Source organism: Crinia signifera, chromosome 6 (genome assembly GCF_055691185.1).
Source record: "Crinia signifera chromosome 6, ASM5569118v1, whole genome shotgun sequence".
Classification (NCBI taxonomy): Eukaryota; Metazoa; Chordata; class Amphibia; order Anura; family Myobatrachidae; genus Crinia; species Crinia signifera.
Window position 1 is genome coordinate 128607018 of NC_139222.1, and position 20445 is coordinate 128627462.

The following is a 20445-nucleotide window of genomic DNA, read 5'->3' on the forward strand; positions in this document are numbered from 1 at the left end:
ATTGGTCGCACCACGGAAACTCGCAGCAGCCCTATGAAAGGCACAGTTTTTCTGCCTGTCCATCGCACTCTATGGGGTCGATCTTATTAACCCCGAAGGGTGCAAGTTGCCTTTTGGGTGCTGTTTTAATGCTGAAGACCACACCCGAATTAACCCTAACTCGCACCCTTCACAGGGCCTGAATTCAGTGAAAAGTGCTCACACCCCTATGGAGGTGCTAGCACTTTTCAGCGAATTCGGCTCGCCGTAAAGTGCGCCCGGTGGCTTAAAGACTCACAAATACCAGGCGCATCCGTACCCTTTGGGTGTAATAGGATCGACCCCCCCCCCCCATATCTGCGGCTGTGCGCCTGGGAACAAATCTGCTTGCATTGATATCACCACAACACTTCCATAACTCACCCACTGAATGGATCTTTGTTGCATGAACGAGTAGCCACTCTGTCACCCAGGAACGCTCATCACTTCCATCACATTTCTGATACTATCTAACCCAGCGGTTCTCAAACTGTGGGTCTCGACCTTCTCAGCATGGGGTCGCGACTCCATATTTCTGACCATCAGGCTGATGACTTCTCTAGTCTAGTCAGTGATTCAAGCCTCATGTTCTCTCTGTATCTACCAACTTATGCCCTCAGAACCCATCCCTTCATTCTCTACATTTGAGATTCATGCTATTCGTCTCTTCCGACCTGTTCACCTTCCTCTATCGCCTCCCCTACTTCCTATTTTCAGATCTTAGTTGACTTCAATATCCCTAGATGTCCCCACTTACCATTATCTCTAAACTCCTCACCCTCGCATCATCATTTGATCTCTCTCAATTGACTGCTTCACCCTCCAATTGGAGTAGGAACTTACTGATCTGCTTTTCAACTCACTGTTGTGATTTTTCATTTCACCAATTCCCCATTTCTCATCTCTGACCATCAGCTCTCTTAACTTCGCCCTTATGCCTTTTCCACCTCTACATCCCAAGGCTGCCACTAAGCATAACCTTGAGGCTATTGACACTTGCTGACCCTCATTTTTTCTTTCTTTCCTGTTGTGACCAAGCTATTTCTTTTATACAAGGTCTCCCCTCCTGCTGTCCACACTGCTGCTCCAGTGGGCACTACTCATCTTCACAGATCTACACCTTAACTTTGGCATTCCAAATGCACCAGATACCTGCAAAATGTATGAGTGACAGTGGAGCAAGTGACATGCCAAAGCAGACTTCTTCCATTTTAAATTTATAAACTCCTTCTAATATTCTGCCATTTCTCTATCTAAACAGTCAATACTCTTTTCTCCGCACAGCCCTCCAACCACCATTGTCTCACAGCCCTCCAACCACCATTGTCTCTTTGCCACTATCAAATCCCTTCTCTTCTCCCTACACTTTGCCACAAAATTTTAATCCCAAATTTTATACATCAGGATGTTACATCCCACCCGAGCCTTACCACCATATCCACTTCTTCCCAGCCCACTGCTCCCCCCATTCATATTACCAAACTCTTGGCTCTTTTTCACCTGTATCAGGAGTTAAAGTCATTGCCATAATCCAGTTTCCTACCCCCTCTGCTTCCTGTTCCCATCATGCCTATTTTTTTTTTATCTCTTCCTCTTGTCAGGCACGGTCCTGTGCATTCAGCATAATTCCCAAAGGTTCTCTGCAGGTGCACAGGTTTTTCAACTTTCCATAGTGTGAATTATATTGCAATAGTAAGCAGTTAACCATGAAGCCAAAATTTATAAAACTTTATTAAAGTTAGGTAAAAAAAAAACGAAAAATCGCATTTTTTTCAGACAGAAAATACACTGTGGAGGGTAGTCAATTGTAGTTGATATTTCCACCATGAGAAAATACTGACCATTTCCAGCAAGACTAGTTGTATTGACATTTAGCTTATTAAATGTAGGTCCATTTTTCTGACTGTCGTAATAGATTCAGACAGTCCGATACTTCATGGATAGGAGAAACCGGACGGGGATTTGACAACCCAGCGACTGTTTTCGACAATCCAGATTCGAAACAAAGTTGAATCTACATAGGCAAGTCCCCAGAAGAAAATGGCTAACATAGCTCATAAACTTGTTGTGTAGAAGACAAAGCATAATGGTCTCTCCATGTACATTGTCCAGGCAGAACTATCTGTGCTGATGGTTTTAGGTACTGGGTTAAGATATTACTTCACTCAAGTCAACATGATGTGAGAAACAAATGAATGTAAATTAATTGAAAATAATGACCAAAGCAAAAATCATAATAAATTAACGGACCACAGCCACCAACTCATTCCAGAACTCTGGGCCATAGAGCTTACAAGATGCCGTACCTGTTGGATTTCCTACAAGTACACACGTTCCGTTCATGCTGATGTCCACACCAGGGGCACAACTCAAAACAAGAGGATTTAGATTTTTATATAGAAACTATGACAGAAAATATGTAACTTGATGTAACAGGACTGCTTTCCTTTTTGATCTACAGTATGCAAAAATTGCACTGAATCACTATAACCCGCAGTCATTAAGAAAGGGGGCCATTTCCTCAGAGGTCCTCTTTTCTATGGCCTGCTGGTTGAGTAAAGTCTTTGGCACAGCGAAAGCTCAGGTTATCCGAGGCAGAATCTGGGGTGTTGCCCATCCTGATGAATATAAAGAATAAAAGAGTAAGAAGGGACAGGTAATGACTCACTAGCAGACGTCTGACATTTAGTACTGCACATTTCTACTTTATGTCATTTCTTACAGCGATCGTCACTAAATGGCATTATCTGTATAATCCTACAGCACATATCCTGTCATTAGAAATAGTATGTATAGTAAACAGGTATCACACTATATGGTGGAGATTTTTCAAATATTGAAGTGAGAAAAAGTACCAAGCAATTTGCTTCTAAGCTGGGTACATACTATACAATTATCTGACTGACCATCGGCCAGATCTAGCGGAATAGAATGAAAATCTTGGGAACAACAATCATTATTGTTATTGTTTATTTATACGGTGCTACAACATTTCTGCAGAGTTTAACAGAATAAATATATGAGAACAAAACAAGAAAATAAGGACTTCCAGCACAGGGCAATATAGTACCAAGTACATGGTAAACAAGACAGTTACATCATGGGACATATATATATATATATATATATATATATATATATATATATATATATATATATATATATATATATCCATAGTTTGGGAGCAAATAGTCTATTGATATTTGCTCCGATCCATCCATTATCAGATATTCACTCCAGCCAGATGGAACTCATGTTGCTTCTAAAGCTGGGTATATTCTGGAGCAATCAGCTATCGTTCTGACTTTACTATTTCCCTTGAGCCCAGAACAAACAATATTGAGCACATTGCAATCTTGCTAGGGACCAAATAGTATATTGCACCATTCTATTAATATCTATTTATCATTGCTCCTTTTCACACTAGAACAACTTTCACGCTACTACATTCTAGGGAGTAGCACCAGGGTTACGTCAAATCAGTCCAACATAGTTTGTTGTCCAGTACATATAAAACTGCTCAAATTACTAGTAATATCGCGAGGTTTGATGTGCAACACTGTCGACAGTTGCTAATGACCAGTGAGAGCACTCAATCGTGTATACACACTAGGGCCAGATGTCTTAAGCTTCAAAAAGCGATAAAGTGGAGAGTGATAAACAACCAATTAATCCACTAGTAACTGTCATGTCACAGGCTGGGTTTAAAAAATGTCAGGTAGGAGCTGATTGTTCATCACTTTCCACTTTATCGCTTTTTGAAGCTTGAGACATCTGGCCCTTAGTGTGTATACATAATTGAGGGGTAGATGTAGGAAGCACTGATAAGGGAGGAGAAATGATAAAGTGCCTGGTACTTTATCACCAGCCAATCAGCTCCTGACTATTAAGTTAAAAGCGGAGTTTAAAAAGAGACAGTCAGGAGCGGATGGGAAGGTGATAAAGTACCAGGCACTTTATCACTTTTCCATTATCACCGCTTCATACATCTACCCCTCAATATGTTGTTACAAAACAGCATATCAGCTCGACAACACCCCAGTGTGTACCCAACTTATTATAAATAAATGACTGAAGCTGATTGCTATGAGCAATATCTCTACTTTATTTCTCTCCAATATTTGATACATTTTCCCCCTACAACTGCTATTATAGTATCTGAACAGTTGGTAAAGTGGTGTAATTCAGTAAAAACAAGGATTGACTTAGGATGTCATATTTATTATTAATTTAAACAACCTAACCTATTTATTTACATTTATTATAAGCTTAAACAAGTATATCTGCCTTTTTACTTGATTGTCCACAATTTATTTCCTCAAAAATCTTGCTTCAAATTTCCTCATCTCAGGACTGGAAGTGAGCAGAGGTTACACACAGCTAAACTACACAGGGATACTTAACTTACCTGGTAGACACGCGAGCTACATGGTTGGCCGAACCATCCTGGGTATCAATCCAAGAAGCACCACGCAGGACATACATCTTCTGTCTATGCGGAGTGGCCACTCCAGGTGGGCTGTATTCTGTGGCTGTCCATTCCCAGGTGTTTCCAAGCATATCATACATACCTAATATACAACAATCAAAAGCTGAATCTATTCATTTTGCATTTATATGCAAAATTTGTACAAACTACTCCGACAAATCAGAAACTTCCTTTTTTGGGGTCTTATTTGGCAGAAAGATGTGACTTGTGGATTGGGTGCTATAATTCTGTTCATATTTTGGGGGCACAATTATCATTAAAACTTTTTTGGGGAAGTGAGGGTATGGGGCACAAATAAATTGTATCCATCACAGGTTTCCTATGGAGGGATTGCAGTACATATCTATGATATGCATGTCAGCCAGCATCTGCACAGGTTTCTATGTATCTGAACAGCTGCTGGATTTAACAAGCTCCAGATGGTGTTTCCCTATAGTAGCCTATGGGTTAGTAATTTACTCTTTTTATTTGGAGAGCGGGTCAGAGACTTTCTAGCCCCAGCCCCCAGTGACACATGTGCATTGGCTGCTGTGAACATGATCCCAGAAGCCGTGCGATAGCTTTACATTATCGCACTGCTTCCAGCTCTTCCCCTCCTAGCTAAAAAAAAAAAATCTAAAACAGATAAGTGCAATGATACTGTATAGCAGCACCAAAGACCACGCCTATTGTAATAAAAAATATCAGAATAAAATTTAATAGCTAACACAAAATGCCATAGATTATGCCTCCAATACATAAATTGAAGAGCAAACAAGCCCCCCCCCCCCCCATAATCCCCACCTGAATAACCATACCCCCAACCTATGGTATACCAAGATCTCCAAACAGAAACCCTCCTAAAACTACCCAACTTGGGGCAACTATCCCTGTGTACCCTAAGGCCATGGTGCATGAAACCCAGGATCAAAGGGGACTACCAGAAGACGCTCAAAAAATACAAAGCAAGCTAACCTAACCTACTAATGGTGTAAGGGATCATTAAAAGTCAGGATAATATTACAGATATAACCCAGAGAATGCGGGTGTTATGGTGTCCACACACGCACCGATCCCGGCGGTGCGATGCTATGCGATGGGGTGCGCGCTCCCGCGGCACCTCATCGCACAGTACAAAAACTATGTGCTGCACATACTTTTTGTACTAGCTTTTTATCGCATAGCATCGCATGCACAAGGCATACGATGCGATGCTATGTGTGCTAGTTAAGCACAGAACGCACGCCGGGATTGATGCGTCTTTGGGCACCTTAAGGCTTGGTTTTTAGAGCACTACATTTATGCAGGAAACTGTTATATCTCTGATACGATTGTATTTGCATTTGGGTACAAATAAGGGAACAATTGAAGACTTCATTAGAGTATCAGCTATCGTGACATCATTTTGGGTGAGGACGTTTGTTCCTTTTAGATATTATATATTTTTTGGGGGTGGGGTTAATAAAACTCTTTCACACATGTCCAGGTAGTGACAAATATTTTATTTTAAAGCGATAGACAGGATTACAATATTTCTTGCTTCATATGAAATAATCCTGAACACTCATTTATAAATGCATGATAGAACAACAAGGAAACAATGTACATTGATGGAGCCAATGAAAGGTTATGTAGATGATCACTTACCATAAGCATTCTGTGCAGGAAATGCAGCTACAGGAGACACACCATGATAACCATCCTCAGCAGAGTCCACTGTAGGGAACTTCCCCTAGTGTTCAAGCATTTTGTCAGAAAATGAAGTTAATAGATGACTCATATCTGTTCCAATAATTAGGATGCAAATATTCACAAAATTATATGTGCAGTTACAATATGCAAATACCTCAGCTAGTGAACCGTTACACAACCCTCACTGTCGGTAAAACTGATGAACTTGCTCCTTGAACAATCTTACTCAGTGTTAGACTTTTTGTTTGCTTCCACTTCTAACTCCTGATGTCAGGGCAGGTTACTGCCTCTCACAACATCAGTGCAATTGCCTCCTAAATATTCTGTTCTCCATTCCAGTTATGCGATTGGCTACAGATTGTTCTGTCCCAACCCAATTCAAAACTGGGAACATCCCGATGTTCAGATGTTGATTGATAACAGTAAGGTGTCCCACTACATAGGTAAACGCAATTATTATTTTAACAGTATAATACAAATGAAGGTTACTTTTATTCTATGTGAAAATGACCTGGAAGCAAATATAAATTTAAGGTACAATCAGCATTAGAAAAGCACTTTTATTGCTACTAGTGGAAATGCCAATGGCATCATAGGGTTTAACAGTGGTAGATGATGCTCAGTTTAAGCTGACTTCATATTTGTCATGGTATCCTATAATCTAATTGACTCCAGCAATATAAACTTATCAAGGACATGGGGCTGTGTCATAGGAGCATATCATTGGTGCTTCACACTTGCAGCACAGTAAGGCCACTTGTGCTGCAAACAACGGTCAGATGATATTTTATGTCACTTAATGGTCACCTGGCTAATTTAGCTCTGGGACCCCATCAGACAATAAAAATATTTACGGGACCCCAGCAAGTTCATGCAGAAGGTCATCACATCACATGTGTAGTCAGCAGACAGCACATACATGGCAGCATTGTGGAGGCACACGGTGATGTAAGAAGTCTAATATAACAGGGAATTCAACAGATTGTTCAGACTCCTTGAATCACTGACTGATATTAGAAAAGTCATCAGCCTGATGGTCAGCAACATGGAGTCGCGACCCCATGCTAAGCAGGTGGGGACCCACTTTGGGGTCAGGACCCACAGTTTCAGAACCACTGATATTGATTGTTAATGACTTTATATTTAGAGAAATGTCTTTGTTCATTCACTCCTGGAGCAACTGTCCCCACCTTTCTTTCTATGTATACCTATGTAAATTAACCCTTTGAGTGCCAAGTGGATTTGTAAAAATAGGTAAAAAATTGTCAAACATTTTTATTCATCATAATGACCTTTAATGTTTACCTTATATAGGAAATATAATCTTTTTTTGGTACTTCCTCATCTTTTCAGCCACATCTTACACCAGTTACGTTAGCCGTTTCGAGGATAGCATCATCGTTCATTCGCAGGCCACGCTTCGGACTCGGTGTCTTGCCACAACTTTACTACAGGTAATAGATGGTGGCATGGACCCAGGGTGGTTCTGGTTACACTACGTAAATTCCGTAGTGTAAGCTGTGGCTGCAAAGATGAGGAAGCACCCTTTTTTTACACAACCTTTTTTATTTAAATTTATATAACAAATGTTGGCATGGCATTTTTAGTAGATATTTTGAACATCTCTCACAGAGATGTTGGCACTCAAAGATATCTACACATATCCAACAAAAGCATGACCCCATACATTTCCTTATACTAGCAAAAAACACTTGTATTGCAATACACAATGTAGGATATTACATATTACAATGGTGGATGCCAAATAAAAATGATATTAATTCATACCAAGCTATTGTTTTTCTTTTTTTGTTAAACACACAGGACAGTTCTGACGTGAGTCCCACTGCAGTTTTTGTTTTAGCACCCTGCACCTATCACAACCCCAGTAGTTCCTCTTTCATGCCTGGGGTGACTCTCTCTGCTCTGGTGTTTCTAGCACACTTAGGCCTGTATCTCAGCAATGAGGTATAGAGCAGAGTGTGTTAGAATCACCACAGCAGAAACCGACACCACAGGCTGGAAAGAGAGGTACTGCAGGAGTTGTGACAGGTGCAGGGTGATAAAATAAACCCCATCACATGGTAAGAAAAGGTCAATGACTGTAAATGTGAATATTACCTGCCACAGATTGCATCTATTTTTCTGAAAGGAGTTTCCCCATGGGTAGGTGTTCCCTGCGAGCAGAATATAATGGTATTAATAAGTACTTTTTTCACAGTTGTGTCACCTATGTGGAATTGTGGAGTCTATTTTCTAAGCTTTGAAGAAAGATTACGTACCATCCGAGCAGCTCCTAACTACCATGTTGGAAAAGTGACTGAAGCTGGTTACCTCTCACCAAGGCTTAGTAAATAGACCCCTATGTTCCAGCAAGTTATTGTAAAATAACTTAGTTTTAAAACATTTACAGACTGGTATAAAAAATACAGATAACAGGTTGTTAAAAGAAATGACAGATAACAAGGGAATATATTACATTCCATATTCCATTACAAGCTTATTTCGGACATACCTCCCTGTCCTCCTCTAGCAGCAAACTCCCACTCCTCCTCTGTTGGCAGTCTCTTCCCCTGCCACTTACAGAAGGCCTGGGCATCATTCCAGCTCACCTGCAGCACGGGGAGGTCCAAGCTGTCCTTGATACCAGAGCCTGGCCCTGACGGCTGGAAATGCCAGTATGAAACATTTAGGATCCCAAATTGCTACATTTTACAGAAATCCCTATAAATGGGGTATAATAATATAATAGTACAATTCACTATAAAGGATAAGCAATTAAAAAACCATACCCACTAACAATAACAAACCTGAGGTGAAAAATTAGTGGAGACCTCACCCCCCACCATAAGGATTACTCTATAAACTATACTGTGTGTATGCACATCATTTTCAGTATAAATAAACTGGGACTCACTTCAACATGTGTAACAGATATACTGTATAACACCTACCGTCTTTCCCCGATAATAAGACACTGTCTTATTTTTTTTTTTCCCTCAAAAAAGACCATAGGTCTTATTTTCGGGGGAGGGCTTATTTTAATAGACCTTGACAGCAAATGTCCTAAAACAGGTGCCAGAAATACCGATATGAATGAACAGTTGACATTACAACAACATTACACACTGCCTTTATGAAATGCCCCACAATTTAATGTGCCCCCCTGCGCCTTTAAGAAATTCCCCACTGCCTATGAAATGCCCCACAATTTGTGCCGGTATTTTACATGCCCCCACCTGTTTTTTTGAAGTTCGTTGATGGCGTGGTGTGGTGAGCAGCAGCCAGCCAGCCAGTCAGTCTGCCGCGTGATGTGCGCGGCGCGATGTGCGCGGCGTGACGTCACGCCGCGCCTACCGCAATGCATCCCTGGGAACGGGAGCTGCGGTGCTGCTGGTAAGTGAGCGGAGGGCAGCGGGGGTCAGCGGGAGTCAGCGGGGGCAGAGCGGAGGTGTACACACATTTACATGGGGAAAATGGTAGGTCTTATTTTCGGGGGAGGGCTTATTTTGGACCAGCGTCCAAAATCTGGGGTAGGGCTTATTATCGGGGAAAGACGGTAGTTAGAATTTGTAGGTTTAGGATGTAATCTATAAAGAGATAGACAGATCCTCACCATTTTTTTGCATTAAGGATTTATTTTACATCTTTTTTACATCTTTATAGATTATTCCTATGACATCTGAATATATGTAGATAAACTAAACATATTTATACATAGATGCTTGTGACAGATCTTTATAGTAAATCCTGCATGTGGTTTTCCTATCTTCTACACCAGTGGTACCCAACCTTAGTCCTCAAGTTCACCTTTTCCAGTTCTTCACACAAAATAACATAAGAAATAATTAGCTCCACCTGTGGATCTTTTAAAATGTGTCAGTGAATAATGAGTGCACCTGTGAACCTGGCGGGTGACCTGGAAAACGTGAACTGCTGAGGGTAGATAGATAGATGCCTGCTTTCAAAAGATCATTAAAATATCACATTGTTTATTTCCCCCATCATGGATCCAGAATACGAATGGCAACCATCAATGTGTGAAGAAAACTTGCAGGGAAACAGAACATATGATCAATCAATAAAACTGTTACCTGACGCCAAAAGGCCCTTTCTATAGGAAGCCACCATGGTGCAGACTGTGGGGGTAAATAAACAAAAGACAATGTGAGGTCACTTGATCAGAGAGCATAGGTGGAAAATATTAAAGCCTAAAGAGTGGTAAAGTGGAGAGAAATATATCAATAACCAATCCGCTCTTGGCAATTTCCAATCACAGTCTGTAGCAGGACAGTTAGAAGCTGATTGGTTGGTACATTATCTTACTCAATGATTTGATCAATACCTTATACCCCTTTTGCATCAAGCACATTTCCTGGGTTATTGCAAGGTCAGGGCTCGGTGTAAAAGGGCCCCTTAAAAGTAACCCAGGTCAAAAGACCCGGCAATTCAACCAAGGAATGTTCCGGGTTGTGCTCACGGGCAGTGTAAACGGGTAACCCGGGTCATCTGACCTGGGACCCGATTACACCAATGGGGGAGCAGTGTCCTGCTATCAGTCCAGAGGTTGGGCAGGGGGCGCATACAGCCTCCACTGCAGTCTACTGTTCTTTGCAGGGGAGGAGGTGAATGGATGCCTGTGTGTGCGGTATCCATTCACTTCACGGATGGAGGTTGGAGGTGCATGGAAGCTGGGGGTAGCCTAGCAGTTTTTACAGGTGCTGCGATGGACGCGATTTTTTAATTGTCGGGGAAAAGGCTAAAAATATCCCTAAAATCGCGTCGGTCGCGTCCATCGCATACCTTAAGTTACCTTAACTTAAGGTATGCGATCACCTACGACGGGCGCCGTCCTAGGAAACAAGTACCACAAATTTGTACAAACATAATTCTTATGATCCATTTCAAGTTTTATTTTTATACCTGAACAACTGGGTATCATTGGCAATACATAGTTTGTGGCTTCCAATTGGTTGGAAATAATATATGCTATTTTTAGTTCTCCCAAAAAGAAATTAAACATTTTACATTTTCCAACATCATAAAAATATAATTTTCAATTCATTGCTGACATTTTTTCCACCTGGTGTAAGTAGATGAGTACAAAGAGTTTGAATATTATAATAAAAATGTTTTCAGATCATCATATTGTATACAGTATCTTTCAATTCCTTTGAGCATGTGCATCTATAGTGATCCAGCAAATCTAAATAAATAATCAATAGAAGCACAGTAATAATTACCTCTAGTTTCTGAGATACTTTCTTTTTTAGCTCTTCTGGTACAAAGTCCTCAAACACAAAACTCCAGCCAAAATTCTCTGCTTCCGATTTATATTTTTTTGCCCGTACAAATTCCCTAGATTTTGAAATAACAGAGATTATGATTGGATATCTGTCATACTGTTGTTAGCAACTGGTAATGTAACAATGGGGTAGATTTATTACTAGGCGATCAGGGGAATCTGCGCTATCCCTGTGCGTTATAGTAGAGGATAGCGCTTCCCCTGATCTATCACACCCGCCGAGCGTTTACTCTAACGCCGGCGGTGTGGGGCCGGAGGCATAGCGCAGGGGCGATATTTTGCACTGCGCCCCTGCCTCCTGCCAAATTTATGAACGGTTAGCATCGCTGACCGTTCCGCCGCCTGCAGCTGTCGACTTCGCCAGCTGCAGGTGGCGATGCCCTATACCTAACAGCAGGGACAGCACTGTCCCTGCTGCTGGCGCTGAGCTGCGCTGGGAGATCCCACGCATGCGCAGTGAACCGGCCGGGGGGGGGGGGGGGGGGGAGGAGACGGTGCATCAGTATTAACTGATGCGCTGTCTCCAGGAGGGACATCGCCGGAGGGGGGAGTTAGAGCTCCCCCACTCCGGCGGCAAGATCTTAATAGATCTTGGCGGTGTCCCCTCCTGGTCCGCCTCGCTAATGAGGCGAAGCAGGAACTGTTATAGCGGCGCGATAGGCGCCGCTATAATAAATCTACCCCAATGTGTCAGTATAGCATGGAAGGAGGACTGGCCCATTGACTAATTTTTCCCTCAGCTAGTGCTGTTTGGATGTACAGGAGAGTCATGCAAATGCTGTCAGCACCTGGAGCTGCAATGCCAGGGCACAATAGTGACCCAATGAATGATGGATCCTACATACTAGTTTTCTATTCAATAAAATAAGCTTTTAATTAAAACAAGGGCATCATGATTACAGTTAAAGTCACCATGTTACTTCCACACATCTACAGTCTCTTATAGATACTAGGTAGGACCTTCGGGCGATTGCATTGTGTAATAAATGTTTAAGGATAATTAGAAACAATAAATAATTTATAAGAATTCATTTTATCGTTTGCGTAAATAAGACATACCAATAATGAAACTGGGGGAGGATGACCTTTACACATCAACAGTCCCCTAAAATGATGCAATTCTTATTGATTTGCATCATATTAGCCAGCTTCCACTCTATAGGTGCAAACACACAGGGGCGATTTTGTGTAATATCGCGGGCAATATGGTCGCTGAGCGACCATATTGCCCGCGATGGGAGCAGGGCTGTGGAGTCGAGGAGTCTGAGGCAATTTCGAGTACCTGGGGTCAGGGTTGGAGTCGGCAAACAATGCACCGACTCCGAAAATTACAATTAATGACTTCTCTACTGTAAGAATAAAGACCAATGCATGCAGTGCCTCACGTAACCGCAAAACGAACACGTTAAGTGACCGTGAAAAAGCATGCTTTTCATGTGCTTCACTATATGGCACGCAACGCACAATTCGGAGCACCAATACTTATAAATGTATTCTCCCTTGTAGTTTACAACTTATTTCCAACGTTCAATAAGGTTTTCAATACCTCGTTGGTAGAAATCACCTGGTTAAAATTCATTTAACCAAGCTCTCCCACCATACGCACATCTTTTTACGCGGATGAAGATCTTGTTTCATGCGCGGGGTCGTTTGTTTACCTTGGCTAAGCCATTCCTTACGCTGGTTCATATTGATGTACAGGCACATTTGCATATTAATACAGAGGAGTCGGAGTCGGCATCAGAAGTACGAGGAGTCGGGGTCGGAACATTTATCTACCGGCTCCACAGCCCTGGATGGGAGTGTGCACTGGCGATATATTGCCGGGCGCGCGCTCACGTTTTTACCCCTGTAGTGATAGCTGGCCGCACGAACATGCTCCTGCGACCAGCTGATTACCACTGCCAGGCTCCCCCCGGCAGTTTCTTTTTCATCAGCGACCATCTCTGTGTCTCCTGTTCATCAGCGACCAGAGTAATATATTGCTCAGCAATATATTACTAGCAATATATCTCCTTATGCTCTTTCAGTGGACTAGCAAAAAATCAGGAAGTTAGGTAAGTATCTCCCTACCAACTGAGTTTTTTGAGAGAGGAAAAAGGAGAAGGGAAAGAGAGGGCTGGGGAGAAAGGCAGGGTTGGTAAAGAAAGACTAGGCAAGAGAGACAGATTAGAGGGAGAGGAACAGGGTTATGGTATAAAACATAGATTGACTCATGATAGACAGTCATATGGTCGACCTCTAATGGTCGACAGGGTCACAAAGTCAACATGGTCAAAAGGTAGACAGACAGAAGGTCGACATGGAAAAGGGTTAACATGGGTGTTTAATGTTTTTTAGGGTGTCTATGTCGACATGGACACTGTCTTAAGTGTACCATGTCCCCTCGCATGGCTCGCTGCGCTCGTCATGCTACGCTCGGCACACTATTTTATTCTCCCTGCACACCCTAGTGGATGGTAGTGCATGAAATACCGCCTGCCGGCTGAAAATTTTGTAAAAAAATGCATGTCGACCTTTTGACCCTGTCAACCTTTTGACTGTTGACCATTAGTGGTCGACCATATGACTGTCTATCATGAATCAGTCCGGACACCGAGGAACAGATATAAAATAGATAGAGCAAAGGGGAAGAGTGAGTAGAAGAAAAATGGGGAGGGGGAAAGCTGAAGTGTGAGAGAAATGTGGCAGTACCAGGGACAACAACACTTGTTATACAAAACATTACACCAACAATAAATCATGCATTACTGGCTTTGCAAACCTGAAATCCTTGTTCGTGACTGGATATCGGTCAATAGCAAATGGCTTTACGGTCACCTGCTTGGCTGGAAATTCTCCATCTTTACCATTAGGTGCATTTGTTCCCATGATGAACTTTCCCCCATCAAGTTGCACAATGAAATCATTATGTTCATGTTCTGTGACAATAATATAACTATAGCTTAGATTGCAGTATATACATTATAGGGGATGTTATCCTACGTTACATACCAACAGAATCAATCAGTGGACTGGGCCAAGCATGAGACATGAGGACGGTAACTGTATGAGTTTGAATTCAAAACATGGCACCATTCATCAGTTAAAATGAAAGAACCAAATTTATTAGAAAATACATAAATAGCTTAAATAATTTTAATGTAATCTATTCCTACACTTAATATTTGCAACCAGAACAAGTTGAGCTCTGCCCTAAAATGAGACATCAGTCATAGCAGGGAATTCAATGGTTTATTGCCCTGGCAGTCACTGTGAGTCACCTGATGGACAATTCCATTGTTGCTCCTTTTGGCTGTGAACTGCTGCCAGCATTTCAGCTTTCAGTCTCTAGAAGTGCCAAGCTGAAATGAGCAAAGTGACCTGTTTGGGCCCTCAGAGAGACATTTTATGCTGCAAACTATGTCTGTTTGGGCTCAATAATCGCAAAAAAAAAACAAACAAAAAAAACACATTCTTCAGTCACTTTAGATGGGCGATTGGGCATGCAGCGGGCAAGATTGTTGTCGGTTGAAAGTAATAACTCAAGCGACCAGGTTCTAGGATACAATGTGTTAAATATGGAGACTGACACAGGACATTTCAAAACAAAGATAAACATTTATTTAAGCTACAATAATAAAAACATGCAAATAAGTAACAAGTTAATACTCAGCTTTTATCTCAGATGTTTTAAGATCTGTCCCGGATTGTTGTCATCAGTAGTTTAAAGAATAAAAGTCCAGTCGTCCTCAGGGTCCCTCTTTAAGTAACTCTACTGAGTTCTTACACTGAGGTGATTTAGAAATCTATGTCCGCTGCAGACAGACCTAGCTTCAGGAACTTCTCCCATGTATAAGTCTCTAGCCTTTATACCCATCCTGCAGCAAATATCCTAGTATTGTAAGATATTGCTTACTGGATGTAGCAGTCTGTTCACATGATATAAATTATCCCAAAATGACACGATTCCTGTTCATATAGTTATTGGACACAATAGCCCATACAGCTTACTAGACAGTTTCCATCAGACATACTGATAGCAGGAACATATATTACTTACTGTCAGTTTGCCTAAACACTGGCTACACTTCCCACTCACTATATCTTCCACACCAGGTCAAGGGTAAAAGACAGCTGGCACTTATGGCCCCCACACACAGCACAATTTTCAGGCACTTTCTGAGCGATTTTACTAAATCGCTCAGAAAATGCCTGAAAATGCATGTAAATCGCTGTGTATATAGCCCACACAGCGATTTACATGCGCGCCCCCGCCGTTCTGAATCTGCACAAGATTCAGAATGGCCCGGTCAGTCAATTCATAACAGTCGCTCAGAAGCTCCTGCTCATCTCCCGCATGTGTGGCGCGGGGATGAGCAGGGCCATCTGAGCGACTGTCATGCCGGTGACTGTGACTGTCAAGCCCCGCTGCCACCGACCTGGAAGCCCCGCCGCCGCCGCCTGGAAGCGCCGCCGCCGCCTGGAAGCCCCGCCGCCGCCGCCGCCTGGAAGCCCCGCCGCCTGGAAGCCTCGCCGCCGGAGCCCAGCAGAGACGCTTCCTGGACCTGCCGGGTGCCGCGCCCGCCCTCTGCAGTCAGATGGAAGCTGCAGTGAGAGGACGCGACGCTGGAAGACAACGGAGTTGGTAAGTATATTCTTTTTTTTTTTTTTTACACTGTGCCACCAACGGTTGAGGGGAGAGGGGGATGCCACACTATACCACCAACGATTAAACTTTTTATATGGGGGACTAAAACTATTAAACTGTGTATGCATATATATATATACTGTGTGTATATATATATATATATATATATATATATATATATATATATATATGTATATGTATATATATATATATATATATATACACTATGTATGTGTATGTATATATATATATATATATATATATATATATATATATATACTGTGTGTGTATATATATATATATATATATATATATATATATATATATATATATATATACTGTGTGTGTGTATATATATATATATATATATATATATATATATATATATATATATATATATATATATATATATATATATATATATATATATATATATATATATATATATATATATATATATATATATAGCGCAGTCTGGGCAGGCACATCCAGAGTAGCCAGCTGCACAATGTCCAGTCGTGACAGATTTGAGATCTCCCGTGCTGAATCTCCCAATTTGAATCTCTGACACAAATCTCTCTGTATGTGGCTCATTGTCTGAAATGAGCCAATTAGTGAAATCTCTTGTGCTGAATCTCCCGTTATGTATCTCTGGCACACATCTCTGCGTATGTAGGGCCCTTTAGAATGGAACTATATTTCTAACTGGTGCCTATATGTCTGTAAAAGCACTAATCCTAATAAAAAGTACATTTATATAGCAATGAAGTTATACAGATACAAAATGGAGGTTATACATGACAAAATGGCATCCAAAAAGTAGTTAAAAATATCACCCTATACAAAGATAAACAATTGAATTCCCCCACTGAGCTTTTTAGACAGAACTACAGATGTCCTTTTTAACTGTGACTTCAGCCAAAATCATGGGACTCATACACACTATGGGGTATTTTCAATGCCCTGATGGCGAGCTATTGATGGCAAGAAGTGCCAATAGCTCCCAGTCAGTGTATTCATCTCCCTTCACTTCAATTGCTTTTAACAACTCTCCTGTTCCCTGTGGTGAGGTGGAAATGGTGAGTGTGGCCATTAAAATGGCTGGGCTCGCCGTCAAAGGGCATCCTCACCGTCCTCTCACGGTGAGGATTTGGGACGTACATTGAATACAGTGAAGGGGTTTGACGGCAACCATGGCTTGTTTTCGGCGAGGAAAAGCCATCCTCACCATACAAACCCCCTCGCCAAAGGCATTAAATACTGCCCAATGAGTCTTTTTTTCATCTTATTGTTCTAAAAATAAAACTGTGTGTGACCATACTGCATTGCAAACGTACACTGACTACTTGGGGGGGTGTCTGACTTGGTGTGAATAGGGCTCCTATGCAACAAATGAGTTTGCTCGTGCCAAGTTAGGCTGTCCCTAGTAGGTGTGCAAAACTAATGTCAGGTGTCTTACAACCATATGGTATACAGTTGCCGAATATATGTAAAGTGGACTTAAATAAATTGGATAATTTTACATAACAACCCAGCATGTGTAAACCTTTTGCTGCCAGACCCCTAGCCATATCTTTGGTGCCATTTTAATGGCGATTGTGTTAGATAACTATGCTAACTCAAATAAAAATGCATTTAACCAGTAAATGTGATGTTATTCAAAAAAAAAAAACTCTTGTTAAAATTGCAGGCCTGATGAGATATCGGTTTTGTCTTTTAGTGGGCTATATCTCAGTGCTTTAAAAAAAATTATGGGCCCTATTAATAAAGGCAAATAACAAATCCTTTTGTATTTTATTTATAGGGTGCCAAAAGGGTTTTGTAGCAGGGAAACAAGACAAATTAAAAAGAGCTAAGAATGATGCAAATTTATGTTGGAAGTGAACACCAGCAGCTGTCTCTCCTATGTTCCTGATGGAGCTATTTAATTGTTGCTCCTGTTGGGTGCGTGAAGCTGCTGGCTCCGGCACGTCAGCTCACAACTCCTGGGGTGGTGCTAAAATGTGCAAAAAGTTACCTGTTTAATCGCTAGAACACGTTTTCATATTGTGACCATCAGTTTAGTTGGTATACAGCCCCGGATTTACTAACTGTCCCATAACAGGCTGTGTTTGAAAAATGACAGGTAGGAGTTGATCATTTTAGTACATCTCGCCCAGATTGAGAATATTATAGTGTGCCGAGCCCTTATATGGTGTCCATGTCGACAGACACCCAAAAAATGGGGAAAACTTATGTCGACCTTTTGAGTGTTGACCATTTACAGGTGTCAACCTAGACTATGTCGACCTAGTGACCGTTGACTTAGACATTGTCGACTGTAACCAGTTTAGTTGGGATTAGCTGCTTTAAGCAGCTCACCCTGACCTATAATGATCGCGATCAGCGTGATGACCAGCATCAATTGAATATCGCCCCTGATATCTCCCATCACTGGGAAGTGATAATTATATTCCCCCCACTGAAAGATGTTTAGGGCCCATTTATCAATCAAATCCCCGAAAACACCCGTTTTAGGGGGTTAGTTGCAAATATTATGTATCCCCCAAATGTATCAGGAGGGACCGCAGCAGGAATCTCCCATAACCCCATAGGTTTCTATGGGATATGCAAAGCTGCCCGATGTATCAACATCGGGCAGCTGCGCATCGCATCCCTGGGATACCACCATTCTGAGATGGCGGTAGCCCACTGTAGTCTATGGGCTACACACCGCACTGCTGCCGGGTCAGCACTCACCACGCATGCGCAGAAAACCCCCCCCCCCCAATACACAGTGCAGCCTGCAGAGTGCCGAGCCTAGGATACAGAGGGGCTCAGCGCTCTGCAGGCTGCACTGTGCAGTGTGTGCTCCCGACTGTCCAGGAAAGAGGGAGATGCTGCGCTGCGCCACTGCTGGTAATAGCAATTGGGGGGTAGGGGGAGGCGGGGTGCCAGTGCCGGGGGGCTTACTAGTGGCAGCCCTGGATAGGGGTAAATGTATATGAAGCAGCGATAGGGCAGGGGTGAAAAAGAGAGTCAGTGGTGGAGTTGCCCAGCCCCATGGCAATCAATCAGCTGCTCTGTATAATTTTATAGTATGCAAATTAGAACTGTTATTTCAATTCGGATTGGTTGCCATGGGCAACTTCACGCTTATCCGTGCTTCATACACGTACCCCATACATCTCTGCAAGAGGAACTTTCAGCTGTTGCTAATGAACACTTTTTTGTTGCAGTACCCTCAAGGCAGTAACTCCCGCAGCAGCAGACAAACGAAAGACGAAGAGGGATGGTTGACTGTGCACGCTGCAGCTAGTGATACATAGCAGCAGCAGTATATACACCTCCCCACTCACCCGCCTGCGACAACCGCAGCACACACAGCAGCAGCACCCGGAGCACCGGGCTGCTCATTCTCCAGATCATCATCTTCACATCTGCATCTCCCCCATACTCCTCCCGCCGCGCCACCCCATACCCCCAGCAGCACCCGCCCCCTACTACACCCGGAAGCTACGCTCTGGCTAGCGGCAGCACTGTCTCAGACTGCGAGCGCTCATATGTAAGTGGAACTTTGCTTTCCATACCGGCAGCGCCATCTCCTGGAGCCGCACGTGTACTGCTGATTTTCCAGGTCACGTGCATGTGCCGTCACACGTCCTTCAGCGGACTCCACTCCAAAGTCCAGCCATATCCACCATGCGCTGCGTGCCGCAGAGAGTGCGGCTCCTGGTGTCAGTGTGCCGGGTAAGTGTGCGCGCAGTGCCGCGCACTGACTGCATGGACAGCAGCAGCAGCGCCTGTGTGAAGTGCCCCCGTCACGTGTTGCCCCCTCCCCTATTGTCTCCATATTCCTCTTTATAATCCCCTTCGCAGGAAGAAGCTGGAATGTCCCTGCCTTACTACCAGGCATGATTAGGGGAGACCCGCTGCTGGAACGAACCCCAAATGCTCTCGAAAACTTTACATTCACTCTCCTGCTGTTACCAGGGGCTTAGTACCAGTGTTCCCAACTCTGAAATGAGAACAAGAACTGATGACTGAAAAATAAGGCCAAACCAATCCTAAAAATCTCCCCAAAAAGCCTAATTTATTATTATTATTTTTTTAAATACATGGGATTATTTATACAACCTCCTTTTTAATGTCTTTACAATTATATTCATTAGCACAAAACGATCTTTCTCTTTCAATGGTCCTGGTGACACAGCTCAACACTGGGATGTAGGAGGGTCCGAAGGAGCCAGGCACCTATCCTAAAGCTTTAGAGGGTAGGCTCCTCCCCTACTGCATCCCGGACTCTTCAGTTCGTGTTAGGTGCCCACTGGAGTGGGTGCTATTCTAAAGGGC

General features: G+C 42.6%; 2 protein-coding genes across 3 annotated transcripts in view; one reads left to right on the forward strand and one right to left on the reverse strand.

Moving 5' to 3' along the window:
• Positions 1-1731: 1731 nt before the first annotated feature.
• On the reverse strand, positions 1732-19891 carry SUMF2 (sulfatase modifying factor 2). 2 transcript variants are annotated; one of them, XM_083147140.1, is made up of 9 exons: positions 19683-19891; positions 14248-14404; positions 11422-11536; positions 10273-10317; positions 8694-8844; positions 8300-8355; positions 6134-6218; positions 4427-4589; positions 1732-2636 (listed from the first exon to the last, which is right to left on the reverse strand). In XM_083147140.1, the coding sequence occupies exons 1-9, from the start codon at positions 19738-19740 to the stop codon at positions 2540-2542; spliced, it is 927 nt and encodes a 308-aa protein (XP_083003266.1). In that variant the 5' UTR covers positions 19741-19891; the 3' UTR covers positions 1732-2539. The 2 variants fall into 2 exon arrangements, with proteins under 2 accessions (XP_083003266.1, XP_083003265.1); XM_083147139.1 differs by lacking the exon at positions 19683-19891 and adding an exon at positions 19452-19600.
• CISD3 (CDGSH iron sulfur domain 3) overlaps positions 19686-20445 on the forward strand; it is a 35583-nt gene continuing 34823 nt past the window's right edge. Inside the window, exon 1 of the mRNA XM_083147141.1 lies at positions 19686-19842. Coding sequence (XP_083003267.1) covers positions 19795-19842 — 48 coding nt within the window. The 5' untranslated portion in view covers positions 19686-19794. The remainder of the gene's footprint in view (positions 19843-20445) is intronic.